The sequence below is a fragment of the Polypterus senegalus genome, chromosome 16, assembly GCF_016835505.1.
Source record: "Polypterus senegalus isolate Bchr_013 chromosome 16, ASM1683550v1, whole genome shotgun sequence".
Taxonomy (NCBI): Eukaryota; Metazoa; Chordata; class Cladistia; order Polypteriformes; family Polypteridae; genus Polypterus; species Polypterus senegalus.
In genome coordinates this window covers 38,486,027-38,505,618 of record NC_053169.1, presented here as the reverse complement: position 1 = coordinate 38,505,618, position 19,592 = coordinate 38,486,027, and the positions used below count along the sequence as shown (strand labels likewise).

The 19,592-nt window shown below is 36.9% G+C and overlaps 1 protein-coding gene across 4 annotated transcripts in view; it reads right to left on the bottom strand.

Annotated features, from left to right (window-relative positions):
- Positions 1–583: 583 nt before the first annotated feature.
- Positions 584–19,592, bottom strand: part of smoc2 (SPARC related modular calcium binding 2) — a 220,189-nt gene continuing 201,180 nt past the window's right edge. For 3 of the 4 annotated variants that reach the window (XM_039738219.1, XM_039738221.1, XM_039738222.1), the window contains 4 exons: positions 15,502–15,601; positions 7,658–7,905; positions 5,595–5,632; positions 584–1,122 (listed from right to left, as the gene is read on the bottom strand). In XM_039738219.1, coding sequence (XP_039594153.1) covers positions 1,099–1,122; positions 5,595–5,632; positions 7,658–7,905; positions 15,502–15,601 — 410 coding nt within the window. In that variant the 3' untranslated portion in view covers positions 584–1,098. The remainder of the gene's footprint in view (positions 1,123–5,594; positions 5,633–7,657; positions 7,906–15,501; positions 15,602–19,592) is intronic. The other variant, XM_039738220.1, reaches the window with a different exon arrangement.

Here is a 19,592-nt window from a genome sequence, read left to right as displayed (position 1 = left end):
ACTTTATTCAATATCATTGCATTTTCAGAACTTTGCTTTGCTATCACATCTGCTTATTTCTTTATCATTCTTTACTTGTTTTAGGCACAGACACACAAAAATGCTTGAGGACATCATGAAACCTGAAAGAAGGTCTCCCAGAGGAAACGGACACAGCCTGAGGTGAATGCTTTGCTCAATAACGACACAAGCATTGCTTCTTTGTAGGTGACATGCGTTAGCAGACTGCTAGGCCCATAAGCATTTCCTGAGGGTTGAAAGGGGGCAATTGATAGAGTGGAAGGGGCTTTCCTCCAGGTGTAAGCCAGTAACAGACAGACAGACAGACAGACAACTCTTTTTATCCTTTTGTAGAGTCCTCAGTAATTAAAGTTGCAATACACAGCAGGTTTTGCCTTGAGTGCAGTAACATGCTTTGGGGCTTGGCACCATACTTAGTGACTGACATGATGATACATAGCATTCCCTCTACATTTTTCTGTGACTAATCTCACCAAGCAGTGGAAATAAAAGTCAAGATTATGAATAAAATGCTCTGATAAAACATTCATGAGACAAAAGCAAAGGATTTAAGAAAAGAAAATCCAATCTTGTTATGATTCAGTTTATTGTACTGTATATGAAACTGTGTTTTTGACAATTCACAAATTTCTGAATCTGAAGTAATTGTACAAAAAAGCTTAGTTGATTTTGTTTTTAACATAAGCACAATGCCTTTGTATTAAACTGTCTAAGGAATGGTTTTAGTAGTGTGCATGAGCATGACTTCTTTTCATTGTGTTAGCAGTCTTACAAAAATTAAACAAAAATACAAAATAAAACAATACAATAAATGAAAACTTGTACAACTTAGAAAAGAATATTTTTTAAGACAAAAAGGGCACATACATTGTATGTGATATGATAAAAAACACAAAACAAAACAAATGAACAGTCTACCTACAGGTCTTTCACAGATTCAAAAGTCTGTTTAAATATTTCTTTTCTACAAAGTGAATTTACATTTTAAAGTACAAAGTGCAAATACTATGGGTTTCATTTCCGTTTGGTAAGGAAGTTTCCCAGAAGCAGATATTGGGCCGCAAGCAGATCATCCTTTTAACCTTGCTTCTTTGAGGCCTGCTGCAACAAAGGAAATGAAGATAAATTCAGTATGCTGTGTATTTAGAGAAAGTCAAGTTATGACATAGAGTATTACCAAATTTAAGAAAGTATCATAAAACTTATCAATGCCATATATGCAAACTTAATATATTGTGGTAACTTTAAGTTAGTTAAGTGCTTTAAGACGAACCAATGAAGTGAAAAAGTATGGAATTGCTGTCTAATTTGATGAGAAGCTGTCAGTAAAGGAAAATGTAATAAAGCTTTTCCAGTTTTCTGAGCATTTAATTCCTGCCATTGCAGAAGAAAACCTAACGATTAAGTGCTTGGGATGTAGAAGTTACAGGAAAGTTCAAACGAGTCATGCTGCAATTACTAATTGGTCGATAGTGTAAGGAAAAGTTTCATTGATCAAGCAGTGTTCTGCAAAAAAGCCTTCCCTGACTACATAAATGCAGAGTGCGTGAAGAATAAATCTATCCAGTAACCACAGCCAATGACATACTGTGCACCCAGACGTATCTTTCTGATGTCCCTTCTTTCAAACATGTTACTAAAAGGCTCCTGTTTCTTTTTCCAGAGATTAGCACCTTAAAAACTGTTGATAAGATCAGACCATTCAAAAACACTCACCAATCCTCTCCACCTAATTTCTCCAAAATAACATTAAGTTGAGTTATCAATGTCCTCAAAGTTCACACTGTCTACCATGCTACTTAGCAGTTTTATTCCATGTGTCTATGGTTCTCTGTGAAATATGCTCTGAACAAGTTCTTGTTGAACTCATTTTAAAGTTAACAGCCTGGATCCACTGTTCTAATTTCTTTCATAATTTTAAAAACCAGTTTTGCCACCTATTAATCTCCCTTTGTTTAAACTTATAATTTAATGTCTTTAACCTTTCGTTGTAACTCCTGGAATCAGCCTGTTTGATCTTCTCTGGACCTTTTCTAGTGTTGCTATATCTTTTTGTTTATAAAAGTTTTTGTTATAAAACTCCTTTCACTTGTACTTCACACACATGCTATATCTCCTATCATTCTTAATGGCTTCTGTACACTGTCTGGATGCTGATTGTGATCAGTCCCCTATGACTCCTAGGTCCTTTTCATAAGGGGTACATTCAAGTTTCTGTCCTTCCATTGTATATTCCAGTCTTGCATACCTTACATTTATTTACATAAAACTTTATCAGCCACAAATCTGCCCAAGCGTTTATGCTGTTCAAATCCCTCTATAATCGTTCAAGGGATTCTGGTTTATCTTCTGCCCCAACTAGCTCGCTATCATCTCCAAACTTAGTTAACAGGTTATTTATATTTTTTTCCAGATCATTTATGTATATTAAAAATTATAGTGGCCCCCGTGCAGACCCACCCCTAAGAGACACAGCTCTTAATATCATCTAACTGTGATAAGATTCCTCATGCCATAGTTCTTTGTCTCCTATGTTTCAGGCAATTTTGCACCCACACCAACACACCCTGTATTCCCATTTTTTTCAGTTTGCTGCCGAGCCACTCATGTGGAACTTGGTTAAATGCTGTCTCCAAATGTATTCATTTGTTGGTTGCTCAAAAAATTACTGTATATTAGTAAAACAAGCTGCAGTGGGCTGGCGCCCTGCCCAGGGTTTGTTTCCTGCCTTGCGCCCTGTGTTGGCTGGGATTGGCTCCAGCAGACCCCCGTGACCCTGTAGTTAGGATATAGCGGGTTGGATGATGTATGGATGGATGGATAGTAAAACAAGACCTTTCCTTGTCTGAATCCATGCTGACTATTCACTGAAACTCCTGTTCCTGCCATGTGATGCTCAATTTTTTTCTTAATAATCCCTTCCATTGATTTAATTGTGGTGCACATTAAACTTACTGGCCTATACATACTTGGATCTGCCCAATCGGGCTTTTTATATAATGGGATAATATTTGCTATTTTCAATTCCTTAGGAAGTTCCGTAATGCTCAGTGACTTTTGTAAAATGTGTGCCAAGGGTTTATATACACACTCACTAATATCTGTAAGTACTCAAGAATGAAAGTTATCAGGTCTTTCATGCCTCAGCTCTTGCTAGATCTTTGCATCATTTTTGACCTACATTGCTAAATTTATAGATGAATTTAGCACTCATCTGTTTTCATGCCCTGCTTTTTAAATACTGGCGTATGATACCTCTTAGACATGGATGTGTTGTACCACAACAGCAAGGTTTGGGCTAAATAGAGTTATTTGTTTAAAAAGGATCTGACATTGTAAGACTTGATGCAAGTGAACTTGGAAATGCAGTGAATATGTGTGGAAAGGTTCATAAAGTCAGTTAATTTAAAGGAAAACAAAAAGGAACAGGAAAAAAATACAAGCCAAGTAAAGTCATTGTCGCATATGAGGCCAGATTTTTTGAAAAACATTGGAGCAAAGGCTAAATAATCAAATAAAATGATCCATAAAAAACTGTGTAAAGTTGCAGATAGGTTGCGATTTTAGAACATTAGACCAATCTCGATGAGAACAGGCCATTCAGCCTAACAAAGCTCGCCAGTCCTATCAATTTTTATAAACTAACATCAAGTCGAGTTTTGAAAGTCTCTAAAGTCATATCGTCTACCCAGTTACTTGATACCTTATTCCAAGTGTCTATGGTTCACTGTGTTAAGAAAAACTTCCTAATGTTTGTGTAAACTTTACTCTTAACAAGTTTCCAACTGTGTCCCCGCGTTCTTGAAGAAATCATTTTAAACTCACTGTCTTGATCCACTGCATTAATTCCCTTCATAATTTTAAACACATCAGTCATATCTCCTCTTAATCTTCTTTTGCTTAAACTGAAAAGACTCAGCTCTTTTAATCTTTCTTCATAATTCATTCTCTGTAGCCCTGTAATCAGCCTAGTCACTGTTCTCTGGGTTTTTCTAGTGCTGCTATGCTCTTTTTGTAACCTGGAGACCAAAACTGCACACAGTAGTCCAGGTGAGGTCTAACCAATGTGTTATAAAGCTTCTGCATAATCTCCTTGGACCGCCTATCCAAATCATTTCTATACTTTAAAAATAGCAACAGCCCTAGCACTGACCCCTATGGAACACCACTCTTAACATCAGTCAATTCACCCTCTGCTTCCTGTGTCCGAGGCAATTTTGCACCCATCTAAAAACATCACCCTGAACTCCCACTTCTTTTAATTTGATGCCCAACCTCTCATGTGGCACCTTATCAAATGGTTTCTGAAAGTCGAGATAAAAAATATCATATGCTCCACTTTGATCGTATCCTTTTGTTGCTTCATCATAGAATTCAAGAATGTTATGTTGCTCTTCTGAACCCGCTAAATGTTCAGTAAAACACCTGCTCTTGCCAGGTTTGCTCAATCTTATCCTTCATAATTCCTTCCAGTAATTTACCTATGATGCATGTTAAATTTACTGGCCTATAGTTGTTGGATATGTTGGATTACCCTTTTTAAATAAAGGGATGATATTTGCCATTTTCCAGTCCTTTGGAATTTCTCCAGTGTGCAGTGATTTCCTAAAAATATGCGTCAAGGGTTTATATATGTACTCGCTAGCCTCCTTAAGAACTCGAGGGTAAATATTATCTGGTCCTGGTGATTTGTTTGATCCTGGTGATTTGATATATATTGATATGGATAAGCTCCAACGTTTCAGGTGATGTCACGAATCAGGCAACAAGAGGGTAAATAAGAGTCAAGTAGGAGTCTTTTATTTGAAGGTGAGTCATGACATAAACTTCTTCTTTAATATGTGACTTTCAAGCATGCATAAATACTCCATTAAACAAAAGCCGAAAGACACAGTTTTAAAAAGACAAAGGCCATGATATAGATAAAAAATGAACTGCTTTCACTCTTGTGGCTCCACAAGACCATGTCTAAATCTTATTTTCGACTAATAGCTGCCGGTGTGAAGACTGCATGATTTCCCTGTGCCTGTGTGGCCCATTCTTGTTTTTCGTTCACATTCCAAGCAAATGCAGCTTGCCAGCTTTTTACTTGTCTGTCGATTTGTCTATTGTGATGTGCTCTTTAGAGCTTCCTTCTCCACTACATTGGCATGGACTAGAAGGATTTGAAAATGGAGGGATGAATGAGCTCAGCTAATGAGGGGATGAATGTAGTTTTATAAATAATAAACTATGCCACCAGTTTTTCAATATGTGCTAAATGACCAGTTACCCTCACTTGCCAAGACTGGTCATTTGAAGACAAGAGTTTCTGGCAACATCTGACAATCCACTCAACTTTTATCTATACTTATGTTAAAAAAGTTTCTAACATTTCCATTCAATAAAATTAATTATACTTTCTTATCCAATATCAAATCAGGTTCATTTAATTTCTAAAAATTAACAAGAAATTCCTTTTCATTATAAATCCTTCATGATTTAAGACTGTACCAATTCCAGGTGGGTTTAATTCATAAACTGATTGCTTCTAATTGATAGTCAATCAAAAGTATAACTGTAGAGATACTTGCCTGTTTATTTGAAGTACTTTCTCCAGGATTTTTAGGTCCTAAATAAAATAATAAAAAGAAAATCAACATTAAACATAGCATTATGTAACAGTAAGATGTTTATTGTAAAATAACTCCTAAATTAAGAAAACACCCTTAATTAAATATCATCTTATCATATTAGAACAAGTGTTGAACTTAATGGTAGTTTTCAGTGTTTAATTTATATGTATCCTCAAAAACACATGCTATTGAATTGGTGATTCCAAATGTATTGCTGGTGACTCACACCATGAGCTGTCTCAGTTCAGAGATTTGCACTGTGGTAATCGCTGGCGGCAATTTGCAAACCTTTGAAGCCTGGATTTTGATGGCCCACAGAAGCAGCATCTTAGTAGCATTAGCTAAAGAAGTCTCCTTGGCCTTGGCTGAGGAAATACTGCTTCTGAAAAGTGAACGTGGAGCGCTTCCTGGAGAAGTCAGTTGAGCTGTCTACTCAGCTCCCCCCTTCTTGCATGGCTTCGCCACCACACTCCACCTATCCACAGTGCAAACGTGTATTACTGTGGAGTTGCACCACGAGCAAACTCAGTTCACAAATTTGCACTGTGATAACCTCCGGTGGTCAGCTGCCAAACTGTGACGTCTGGATTACAACAGCTCTCAGAAGCAGCCTATTTGCAGCATTAACCAAAGAAGAATTCTTGGCCTTGGCCAAGAACATTTGAAAGTATTACCTATTCAATGTTATCATAAACCTCCCTCTTTTGGTTCTTATTCTGATAAATATATCCTTTGATATACTGATATATATACTACAAGTGGAACACTTCCTGGTGATGTCAGCTGAGCTGTCTACTCAGCTCCCACTTTGCTGCATGGTTCAGCCACTACACCAAAGCAGGAGTATGGATATGTCCATGAGTGTGTCCTGCAATGGAAAGCTCCCCTTTCCAGAAGTAGTTCCGGCATTTTGTCCAATGGTTCCTGGATAAGCAACAGTCATCTATGACCCTGAATCAGATTCTTGCAAAAATCTTGTGACTATTACCATTGATCATAATATTTTCTTATCCTGTGTACTTTCTGCAGTTATTCCATAATTTAAATTGACAGAAGGAATGATTCTGTTGCATTATGCCTTATGTTATATCACATTCCTGCTTTGATGAAGTATGGTTACAGCTTCATTAAGTCAAATCACTTGATTTACACTCTGCAACTGGAGTAATTAGTGCAAAGTTATAGGTTCAGTTTCATAGCTGAAATATTTTATAATAAGTAAAACTTCTAAAACATTTTACTCATTTCTTATAACATTTTACTGAACATCTGGAAATAAGTTTTGTTGGTGAGAGGAGTTCTCAGGAGAGGACATAAGTAAAACCGTAAATTGCAAAATATACAGCAACTGAATAACGCTTTGCATTGAGAGGATCCTCCACTTGCTTGTAACACTCTTACAATACTAGATTTAGGGGTTTGATTGTTGATCATATATAGCACTGCTGTTCATTTCTTGCCAGTCCTGTATGTGGCATGAATGACCCAATCACATGTAAATATACACTTTTTCTGCTGTCCAATCAAGAAATAGATAAAGAGTCTCTGAGACTGAATCATGGGCTAGTATTGATCTGATTGGCTGGTACTTGTACAAGCTTTTTATCCCAGCTGTGTATGTATGAATATTTTTTGCTGAAATTGCCTGCTTACTGGCAGTTATGGTGTAGTGTGTCTACCACAGCTCTCAGATGTGTTTCCATTAATGCACAGTATTTTCTGGAATTAGGTTAGTTGCCATGTTGGATAACATTCATACCCCACATAAAACATTCCAAGATTTGCTCACAACTGTACCAAGACCACCGTTTGTAAAGGGTCTCGGTCTAGTTATTTTGGTCCACACCAGAGAGTGCTTGGCAAGTAACATCGACCTAAATGAATTGGACTACAGATTTTAAAAAAAAAATGCTCCAATTGAACTATGTAAGAAAACTCCTTTAATACAGAAGAAAAAGAGAATAAGAAAGAAAGACCAAAAAAAACAATTAATGGCATACAGTATATCCAAATTGTCTTACCATCATCCTTGGTCACTCCAAGGCATCCCATTAGCTCTTGCTCGGTTAAAGCTTTGTCATTATTCATATCACAATATTCCACAAATTTCTTCACACATTTTTTAGGCTTTGACTTTTTGCGCAAAAATCTTTTGAAAGGCTTGATCTCCTTCTTGCCAATGTTTCCACTTGCATTTTTGTCCAGTTGGTTGAAATACCAATGAACCACTCTCTCCTCCAGAGTATGACTGGGATCTGGCTCAGAAATTCTGAAATTGGAAGAAGCAGTTCTAGTTTAAGAAAATTTCATAACATTTGAAAGTATTACCTATTCAATGTCATCATAAACCTCCAGCTTTTGGTTCTTATTATGATAAATATATCCTTTGATATATTAAATATTAGTGACACCATTATATTTGAGGCGTATACTGAACCCTTTTAAATTAAATCACATAGCACACACAGTAAAAGATTCAAGGTGTTTGAGTTTTGTTTTTTTTGCAAGTAGTTTCAACATTTCACAGGAGGTTTAGATTGCGGCTATCAGACTCTTGACCTGGACAAAACGCTGTGACCACTTTACCCTTCAGTTAAATCACCTATACTGACTTAATGTTGAATAACAAATTATCTTCAATACATAATTTCTAACTTACAAATCTATTTGCTTCAACACACTAAATTATTTGCTTGTGATTCTTGGATCATGTAAACTACTCCAATATTGTGATCTCCTGACGTTAGCCTCCCTTTCAGTGAGGATTCATTTTGCTTTGTGGCTCAACACTCAGGAACTCTTGTTGTAGATCTATTCATGTAGTTATACCCATCTTAACATTTTTGATATCTCAAAATTTGTAATTGCTTTTCCATCATCTACAAATTCCACATACCCTGCTGTTCAACAAGCGTATGCTCTATGATTTTATGCCTAGCTCTGTAGCTTTGTTCCTTACTGGGCATTATCTAAGTACTATCTCAAAAGGAAGAGAGAGTTTTTTGTGAGATGAATTAGGAAGCAAGACCTAAATTAAAATGTACAAATATCGAACCAGGAGGTCAAACCGCTCTATCATCATATCCAAAAACAAAATACCAAAATCAAAGACAAAAAGTCATTAAAGCTGGGTAGAGGAGCATGTAGATTACAAAGAATGTAGCATGCTACTTTAATTGCAGTGTGGTTTGAGAAACACTTGTAAATAAACAATCTTAAGAAGGATTTTATGATGTTCTTAATGTTATGATGCTTTCAGGAAACACAGCCCTGTGTCGAAATTGCCTACTTTCAAATAGATCTGTATCAAACTCAGAATCTGTGGAACAATCTGAATATGCTCTGTGTTATATAACAAAATATGGCAAGGCATAGTCTGAACAAAGGCCAAGTAGAAAAATGGTGCGCAACCAAACACTAGAAAAGAAGCACCACTTGCCTCAAGTGAAAATGCAATTAATACTATCAAGATGAAGTTTCTGTTTCTATTTCAAAACATCCCCATATACGTTAACAAATAATTTTTTAAGAAATTAAATTTAATCATACCCTCATTTATTTTGGAATTCAAACTCTCAACGCGTCCAAAGGGCAACCCTACAACATCCTAAATCATAAGGCGGCATGGCTCTACCTAATTTTCAGTTTTATTACTGGGTGGCAATTATACAAGCTATAGACACCTGGACATTGACACAAGTAGATGAACATACACTAACTTAGTCCACAATAGAAATGAAATTGTGCAGTACTTCTTTATATTCCATGCTTTGCACACCAGTAAATACAAGGTATCCTCAATATACGAACAACCCAATTGTTCTCCATTCACTCAGAATATGGAACCAATGTAGGAAGCACTTCATGTTAGAGAATATTTTATCTGTGGCACCTCTACATGATAACCACCTTTTTCCACCCTCTCAAACTTACACAGTTTTTAATGTTTGAAAAATATATGGAATTAAATCATTTAGAAATTTGTATATAAATAATGTCTTTGCATCCTACAAACAATTTCACTCTAAATTTAGCTTCCCATCAACACAATTTTTCCACTATCTCCAAATTAGAATCTCGGCTAAAACAAAGCTGCCCAATTTTCCCTCCCTCCCACCTGCGAACATTGCAATCAAGTTCCTGCCTCACTAGGCCACATGTTTTAGACTTGCACCAAATTAACATCATTCTGGACAAAAAAATGTAAATACCTATCAGACAGCCTTGGTGTCACAAACACTACTAATCCATTAACAGCTGTGTTTGGGGTACTCCCTGATGGGCTTAAAGTGACAAACTGTAATTACCTTTACTTCACGATTAGCACATAGACTTATCTGGCTCAACTGGAAGAATCCTAGCACACTTCTTTTAAGTCAGTGGGTAACTGATGTTATATACTATTTGAAACTGGAAAAAATCCAGTTCTCACATAGAGGATCTGTACAAAACTTTTTAAAAACCTGACAGAATTTAATCAATACCATTTTAGAGTAAGCATTTATATTGAGGAGAAAGACCTCTTTCCCTCTTTACTACTCTCAAAGTCTTACTGTGGCTCTTGGCCTTCCTTTCTTTCTCATAGGTGGGGGTTGAATTTAATTCAGTTTTGTTAAGTTTGACTTGATTGTATGGATCGTTACATGCTTTTAATAAATTCAATAAAGATACAAAAAGAAAATGCAAGGGAACATACCAGTGAAAGTACATGAAGATAAAGAACTGAAAGAAATTTAATAAGAATTTTAAAAGTTCATTAACAAATTAGCATTTGGGAGCAATGAGAAGCCAGAACACACTGACATCTTTGTTAGGTGCACAGGAAAGCTGTTTTGTATTCAGCAGCCTCTATGTTGGCCCCTTCACCTTCACTGCTGTGACCTGTACTGGAGTCTCTGTTCCAGCATGTTATATAATGGGATTGAAACAAAATAAGCAGTAAATAATACATTGCTAAAATTTGTACCATGTCATAAAACAGCACTTAAGGACATAGGCAATTTCCTGAGTCGTCCATCTTGTTTTAATTTCTTTTACTAATACTCCACTTTAGGATGATTTAGTTGACTTACCAGTGTTATTGAATTTAGATAATTTATTGCGTAAAGTATTTCAGCTTTATAATCATTGTGCACTGTTATGAAACTTTATCTAATAAAAAACAATGTATCTGTGCTTTTGATTAATGAAATGTACTTAAATTCTACCATGGATTGCAATCTCATATGATTTTGTTCCTAAATGTAATGCATCTGTTAGTGATCTGTTCCCAGTATATTATAAAAGTAAAAATAACAGGAAAAATAAATGTACAGTATTGATATAGTTATTTTAGATTATAGAAATCAGCTTAAGTAATTTTTTTTATAAAAAAAAAAAAAAAGAAAACTCTGAATCCACATATATTTATTGCTGGCAAAAGCTAATTTTGGGATGACACAATAATTAGCACTGGTACCTCAAATATATGCTGGTTAGGTTGATTGTCAAATATATATATATATATATATATATATATTTCACCTTAATAAATGGAAAAGTGTCTGTGCGTCCATCTGGTTGCTATATCTTTGTCATTCCAAAAGATGGCACATCACAGACATTTTTTGTAATAAAGTGCATTCCATTTGTCATTCCAACCGATGGCACATCACAAACAGTAATACTGCTTTTACGAATTCTATAGCAAATGGCATATAACAGAGACGTGTGCATTTCATGTTGCACTGCAAATGTTAACACTGAGGTCTACATCAACCTGTCTTGGACGGGTAGTACAAACAGTGTGTGTGTATGTGTACAGGGGTAGGCAAAAGTAAGTTTACAGTTCTTCGTAAGGAAAAAGACATGCAGTTATGATTATTACAACTGCTTTATTAACTCAATAGCTTTATTAACTTTATTAACTCAAAAGAATGTCACAATGGCACAGTGCACTTAAGGTACAATCTTCTAAGTGCTCAAATGGCTGGCCTTCATTATTTACACATGCTTGTAATCTACTTGCTACACTCAAGCACACATTAATTATCTTTATATATAATATGTTACCTTGGCTGTTTGTTTATCCGTCCAGGATTTTAAATCACCTGTAGCTCGCAAACCGTTTGAACGATTGACCTGAAATTTGGAACACATATACAGGGTGGTCCAGATCTAATTATGCAGATCCAGATCGTCTGGATGACTTTGATTTATGTGGGGACGATTCCAGTTTGGCGTGAAGATGATTCTTCATGTCGTCAGTTTGCACACTTCTCGATGGTCCGGGATTTTTTGGGTGATTTTCTTTGTAATAAACTTAATAAGTTATAGAGTAATGAAAATTGCATAATTAGATCTGGACCACCCTATACTACAGTAGGTGACGTCTACTATCCGCTTTCGGGATAATGATTGATGTCCAAGGTTATTCCTCTTTTTTTTAATTTTATTTTATTGTACAATCAACTCTAGGCAGCAGCCAGCAGGGCGGCCGTGCGATGCATGCGTACGAGCACTGTTCTCATCCCTTTGCCATCACTTTCCCTACTTCTTCCTATCTTAAATCATTCTTGATGCAGATTGAATAGTCCCAGCTTAAGTGAAAAATTAATGAAAAAGTACTAAGTAATAGCAATGTGAAAAGATGTTGACGAAAGAATAGAAGAAGCAGGCCACTGGGGTTGAGAAAAGAAGAGCTGCTCAGGAAACAGCAAGCACATAAACCTATGAGCAAACAAATGCTAAACTTGCAGAGAAAGAAGATGAAAAATGCTCGAGTCAAGTGTATTCACTACATGTTATCGTGCAGTGCGCAGTTATTGGTAATAATAATAATAATAAGACAAGTAATACAAATAAATAATACAATAATTAATAAATAAACAATACTACAAGAATAAACTGTGTTTTGTGTGTAAACCTAGACAGATACACACGAACACACACACATTGTGTATTGCTTTTGAGAAATTTAACTTATCATATCTTTTTATAATCACTATATATTTTTAGTCTATAATACAGTATTTTGTGATATGTTGTAATAAATTAGAATATTTTAAATTTAAAAATGATTTCTGGCAGACCCACAGAGATTTTCTGCAGTGGCTCATTACTGAAAGTAAGATAAAAGAACATGTTTTTTCTCTTTTTTTTCCCCCACGTGCAATCTTTGATAAAAATAATCCATATAAACGAAAACTGAAGACAGATCAATTAATGTTACAAAAATTAGAAAAATATTTTATGTGTTTCACTGATAGTTTTTTTTTTTGGTTATGTCATTAACCTTTTGAGAAGTGATCATTTTCTTTCACAAAAATAGCACATAAAGGTCAAATGTAAATGTCTATTTCTGTATAAAAGTTAATGTTAATGAGCCATGTTCAGAACAGGCTGAATTTGGACAGGATTTTTGCATTTAGACATTGTTACACACGTGCGCATGGGAGGCAGCTAAAGGGCTTGAGTGAAGGCAGTTCGGAGGCATGATGGGGTGTGGCAGAGTGCACTGACTCTTTTTCTCCCTTGCCTGTAGACCATTCCCGAGGGATTTCACCTGGCTCTCCTGACATCACTTCCGGGACTGAGCCAATGGAAGTCGGCCACACCAGCTCCAGTCCCTCTGATGTCACGTCCGGCTATGAACCAATGGTGGAAGACCACGTGCCGGATCCATATGACCTCACTTCCTGTCTCCCCCTTTAAAGCCTGCCCCTTTTCCTTTGTTTCCTCAGTCTTGTTTTGGACTCAGTTGAATGCACTTCAGTGCTGATTATTTGTTAAAATGACTTTTGCAGCCAGGATACCACATTATACAGGTGGCTGCCCCAAACCTTTATCTGTCCATGTCTCGTTCTTGTGACAACATGCAAATATTTATTTTCTCCACTCTTTCATTTTTAATGAAAAACTTTTTCCTGGTAAGTGACTGCACTGACATTCTCTCTGCGTTCACAGAGATTTCCATGGATGCTCTTGTTTCCTTCCACACTCCAAGCACATACAGGTCAACTGTTAACCCTATGTGGCCCATATGTTCTTCTATGAATGTATGTCTAAATTTAAGATTATGTTTTGGCTATTTATGTTTGTCGTAATTATGTCTAGATTTCATAAAATATCCTGTTAGGCTTTTTTGTTCATGTTTTGTGTTGGGTCTTGATTTTTATTTGTATAAATCATTATTTTGCTGGGGGGGCATGGTGGCACAATGGTAGTCCTGCTGCCTTGCAACAAGAACATTGGGGTTTGAGTCCTGAATTCTCTCTCTGTGGAGTTTGCATGTTCTCCCAGTTTCCACAGTGTCCCACTCAGGTTATATGGAATGGTGCTAAATTAGAACTGACATGTGTGTGTGCATGGAGTGTTCCTGCCTTACGCTCGATGCTTTCTGGCTTATGGTCCAGCTTCCCTGCAACCTTGTTGTGGATAGGTGCACTTAGAAAATGGATGGATAGATTATTTTGCTGTGATGCCTTTTTGTACTGTATGAGGTGCCACCGCTCTGTGTAAATTACAAATGCCAGTCATATGAGGCTAACATGCTATCACTATAAAAGATGGTTGTGGGCTAGTCTCAGTGTCAGGGATTTGGATCTCTTCTTTCTGGGGCATCTATTACTTAGAATAAAATGTATGAACATGTGTAGCAATAACTGATGAATATATAGTGTGCTGAGTCACAAAATCAACATTTTCTTTGGCAGGACTCGGCTCACATAAAAGCGATAAAAAAAAATGGCTATTGAACCCTAAAACTGTCTGGTGTTTACAGATCTGGCTTGCAGTAACGTTGGCTTAACCAAACTCATTTATCCTGCAGTGAGCATTCTGGCTTCCATCAAGGGGGTTGGCTTGGAGAAGATTGCTAGCTCTAGATATGTGATACTATACAACAGACGATAGCAAAAGTAAAAGGAGAAGTAGCATTTCCAACGTGTACAGTGACATTTTAATTTCCATATCTCACCAACATATAACAAACTCATCCCCACTCTCTGGCCCCCTAATAATTATTAACATGCTCTTTGAGGACGGCAGTAGTGACTGTTATAGCTGTTTAGCTGTAAACTGAATATTTTCATTTAAATAAAAATTTGGAATACATATCACTGGCTGAATTACATGGAGAATAACACTGATAGTTGATTCTTGTGGAAAAACCTGCACATAATGTGGCCATCCATTCCAGAAATGGTGACATTATTAAGAGTGTTTGATGATTAAATAAAACACCTGCTGTCATTTACGCTACACAATTACATTTTTTAGAATAAATAATATGCTACTTTGTTTAAAACAATTGTGAATTGCTAATACCCACACTTTCCTTTCTGTTTCTTGCTGGGAGCAAATGCAGTAACACTTGTATGGAATTCAGCATTGTCAGTCATTATTCATTAATTAATTTATTCTAGCACCAAACTTTATTGAAACCTAAAGAAACAGGTTTAAGAGCAACCTAGAGATATGTACTTTATACATAATTATCTTTATTTTAACTATCCAAAGATATATGTTGTTTAAAAAAAAAAAGTGGAAAGAAATTAGCAAAGGTGCTTGGTATCAGTAAAAAATTCGAAAAGCAAACTGCAGTGCCATAAAATGACAAAAAAAAGTAAAGCAAGTACAAGTTGTGGTAAGGAAAAGGGTAATTAACCTTTAAGCCAGTCTGACTTGTTAGAAGTCAGCGAACACTAAAAGTTAACAAGACTCTCTCTCTCTCTGTCTTTCCCTTTCTCTTTGTGTTTATATATGTACATCCATGGGAAATGTTTGAGTTTATTGTACAAACACATGTCTTGCAGAGATTGCCTGTAGGCAGGGAAAGAGGGAGGAGGGAGGACAGCCCTGTCATTCCAGAGAGCTCATTACCCACCTGCTTGCTAAAGATGGATCAGACACTGCATGAACCATATCCGTTGATAGGGCGTCCAGAACGCTGGTTAGAAACTCAGTTTTTTTGTCCCCAGGGCAGCCTAAAGAAAAAATGGACAGAAAAAAGAAATGTTTGATATGATGGAATTAATTATTATGTTATAATACAATGTAATTAAATATTGCTTGATCAGCATCTACAACATGATATAGTATACACATATGGGAGAATGCAACATTATTTACAATTAAATAAATTCAGAGATGACCCATGAAGATGATTAAACCAGCTAAATCAAAATATACTGTAGATACTGTAGCAACAAATAGGCTAGAAGCATATACTGTAAGAATTACTCATAAAACCCACAGCTGCATTCAGAATCTTTATGTCGCCTCCAACCAGCCTGGAAGAGTTCATTGGCCTGCTACTAGTACTGCGCTTCTCCGGGGCTTTATCCATATGCACTCAAGACACTTATTTACCTGTCATCTTCACGTCTTATTTGTACACTACCATTTGAAATTGTGAGAATTGTTTTTATTGTAAAAGTAAAATTTCACCTAACAATGGCATCCGGTGTAAAATTTTGCCAGATCAATATGCGGACAACAATACAGATTTCCATACCGGATCGGTTTGAAGCTCGGGTTAACAACGGCCGCCACCAGTACTGTTAGCCAACAGGGTGCTGGCGGAAATTGGGCTACTGTTGGCCAAAGAAGGAGAAGAAGAGGGGGGAGACGTTTCTGGAGGCAGGAGGAGAGAAGTAAGGTAAATTGAGTGGAACTGAGGGTAGGAACTTTGAATGTTGGCAGTATGACTGGTAAGGGGAGAGAGTTACAGATATAAAAGAGAGAAGGAAGGTTGAGGCATATGCAGAGGAGAAATGCTGGGTATATTGGGAGAAGGGTGCTAAAGATAGAGCTGCCAGGCAAGAGGAAAACAGGAAGGCCTAAGAGAAGATTTATGGATGTGGTGAGAGAGGACATGCAGGTGATGGGTGTGACGAACAAGATGTAGAGGACAGGAAGATATGGAAGGAGAGGATACTCTGTGGCGACCCCTAATGGGAGCAGCTGGAAGAAGAAGAAGACAGTTCACACCATTTCACCAAACCATGAGTATCTGAGAATCAAGAAAACGCTTGGGCATTTGTAAGCTACAGGTCACTGCATGGTATTAACATTGTATGGTGTACATTTACATTTATCATTTTGTAAAATTTCGTTAATTTCTGGAATGTTATTAAGGTTTTAGTCACATGTAGACCGTCTATTTAATGTCTCTGAAGTTTTCACTGTGTGTGTTTTAGCTTGCATGACAGTGTGAAACAGCCAAGGTATTTAGAGGAGTGTATGGGATGAGCGAAAGAACATAGATATATTTCCCCATTGCACTTCTGTAAAATTGCAGTCCAATGTCCGATATTTGAAATGAAATTAAATATTTTACTTTAAATGTTTGGTATGTCTTTTTAATTAAATAAAAAAAAATAAACATATAAAGGTCTTTTTTCAACTAAATGTGATATTTTTAATATCGGTCTGTTTCAAATAAGAAATGGCAGCTTAAAAGAATGATAGTCAGTGAGAAGCTGCAAGCATGTGCATGTTTTCTTTAACTTCTTATGCTGAAATATTTTCAAGTCTGCAGTATCTGCCAAAAGTGTCATAAAGTATGAATAGCTGTGACTTTCACTTACTAAATCACATATTAATCAGACCAAACACTATGCAGTAATTGACACCCTTTTAGAAAATCCCACATAAGGCAACAAGGCACTAATGAGGATGTATGCCTAAAGTTAAAAAGATTATAATCCTTTAATATTAAAGCATCAGACACAGTTGTCTGACACTAGGACCTGCAAAAGGAGCAGTGCTGGTCTGCTTTTAAAAGTCTACTAGTGCAGACGTGTATATTTGCAAACAACTGCCAGGCTGACAGTTGGGCATTAGCAAACATTAGAAGATGAACTTGAAAGCAGCATAAAATACGGGATGGCATCTTTCATGAACCCCTTCAGCTCTTTGAAAACATTTTCTTCCAGTTGATAGAGACCTCCCTGGCCCTTGAGGGAAAGGGAGTGTTTGTCAATCAGTAAGTCTCCATTATCCTATTACGCTTTACGATGGCCCCTGTAGGCAGAAGGAGGGATTAAAGTAGACTGAAAGGCATGTCTGGGAAATTATCACTTAATAGACCCTCTGATGCAGGGGAAACAATCTGACAAGGAGGAGAGCCACATTCGACACAAGCCAGAAACCCTAAATTAAATAGGGAACTTTGCTAAAAAAAATCTATGTAAACCCACAGAGATATTCATCATTTGCTCTCTGGACGTCCACCATGAGAAAGGCACTCAAAAGGAGCTGCATAATATTCTGACTGAAGCTTCGGGATCTGCAAAACAGATGTTGGAGTCACAGAACACTTCATTTATTCTCGTTTCCTTGACATCACAGAACTCTACGTGTTAAGTTCCTTGATAAGTCATTCCATACCTGGCTTTGAGGTCCGTATTTATTTATATTTGCTCATCAAATGAAAGCCTGCTTTTTCAGCGTGAGTGGCACTAATGACTAATTACAACCACAAATTATCAAACACAGGTTTTTTTTCTGTGTTTTACAAATACTGAAAGTCAAGGAAATAAGCGTTTTCTGATGCTACTTTGTGAGGCGGTAGCCCTTCCCAATGGCACAGTTTCTTTTTTTTTTTTGCTTTGACTGTAATCACTGCTTCTTTACAGCAGAAACCAAAATTTCCCATGCCCTAATTCTCTTGGGCTGCCCACAAAGATGATCACAATTACTAAACCTCTCCCTGAACAGCCAAAACACAAGCCAGTGCTGAGTGGAACTTTTTCGTTAATTAAACCTTTGTCAACAAGACAGAATACAATTTATTTTATACAACACACTGTGTGGCAAACATCATTCCCTCATGTTTATTTCATGCAGCCTTTTCCACTTAAAAAAAGTATCTCACTCATATTGATTCTATTGTCACCTTTGAAATTTCATGCAAATGCTTCTTATTAGGCGGCAGACTTGCCAGAACAAGAAAGGATGACCCGTGCAGACTTATGCATCTCCTGAGTGAATTGCCTTGACCTTGGAACAGCACACAGCTGATTTTTTAGGGATTCTGTTTATTAACAAGAACACCACTCCACATCACCTTAGGCTGCCCCTCTGTTATCTACAAATCTGGTGAAAGTATTTCAGCATTCCTCCCAGCCCCTCTTCGCTGTTTACCCTTTGTAAGCTCCTTCCTTCCCTTACGCTTGCAACTAGTTTACTAATTTTCTAGAAAGCCTTTCTTTACCAGATTCATTTAATGAATGTTTCAAACCCCTTTGGGATGGCAACAATAGAAAAAAATGGTTTAAATAATTAAATGAAAATTGAACTAACCAAATGTAAACTTTGATGTGACTTGCGCTGCTGCATATGGTTAGGAAATGTCTTTGTGGGATAATCCTTTCTTTCAGGCATTATTTTATAAAGAGTCTTTAAGGATTATTGACATGACAATGAGCTTTTACAAATTTAAGCGTATTAAATTTTACAGCATGATTAGAAACATTTACCACATTATCATTCTTTGCCCCACAAATGGTACGCCCTGAGGAATGCAAATGGTGCCATTATGAAGCGGTTGCAGCCATCACCATGGTTATGGATTGTGACCTCACTTTAGAGTATTCTGCTAGATAAGATGTGTAATATTTTCACCCAGCAGAAAATATTTCTGGACTATCAATCTATTTTTTCAAACCTGCTTAACCAGAGTCGGGCCGTGGGGAAGCTGGGTGCAAGTCTGGAACAATTCCTGGATGGAGTACCTATCCTTTACAGAATGAACACAAATATGCACCCTAGGACCACTTTAGCATCACCCGTCCACCTAACCTGCAAGATTTCGGAGTGGGGGAGGTGGAGGAGACCCTCTTAGAAATGGGGAGAATAATATGCAAACTTGACGCAGAGAGCATCAGGATGTGAACCCCTGGTTTCCTTGTCGTGAGGTACCAGAATTCCCACTGCACCATCATGCTGCCCTGTTTCTCGACTAGTAGATAC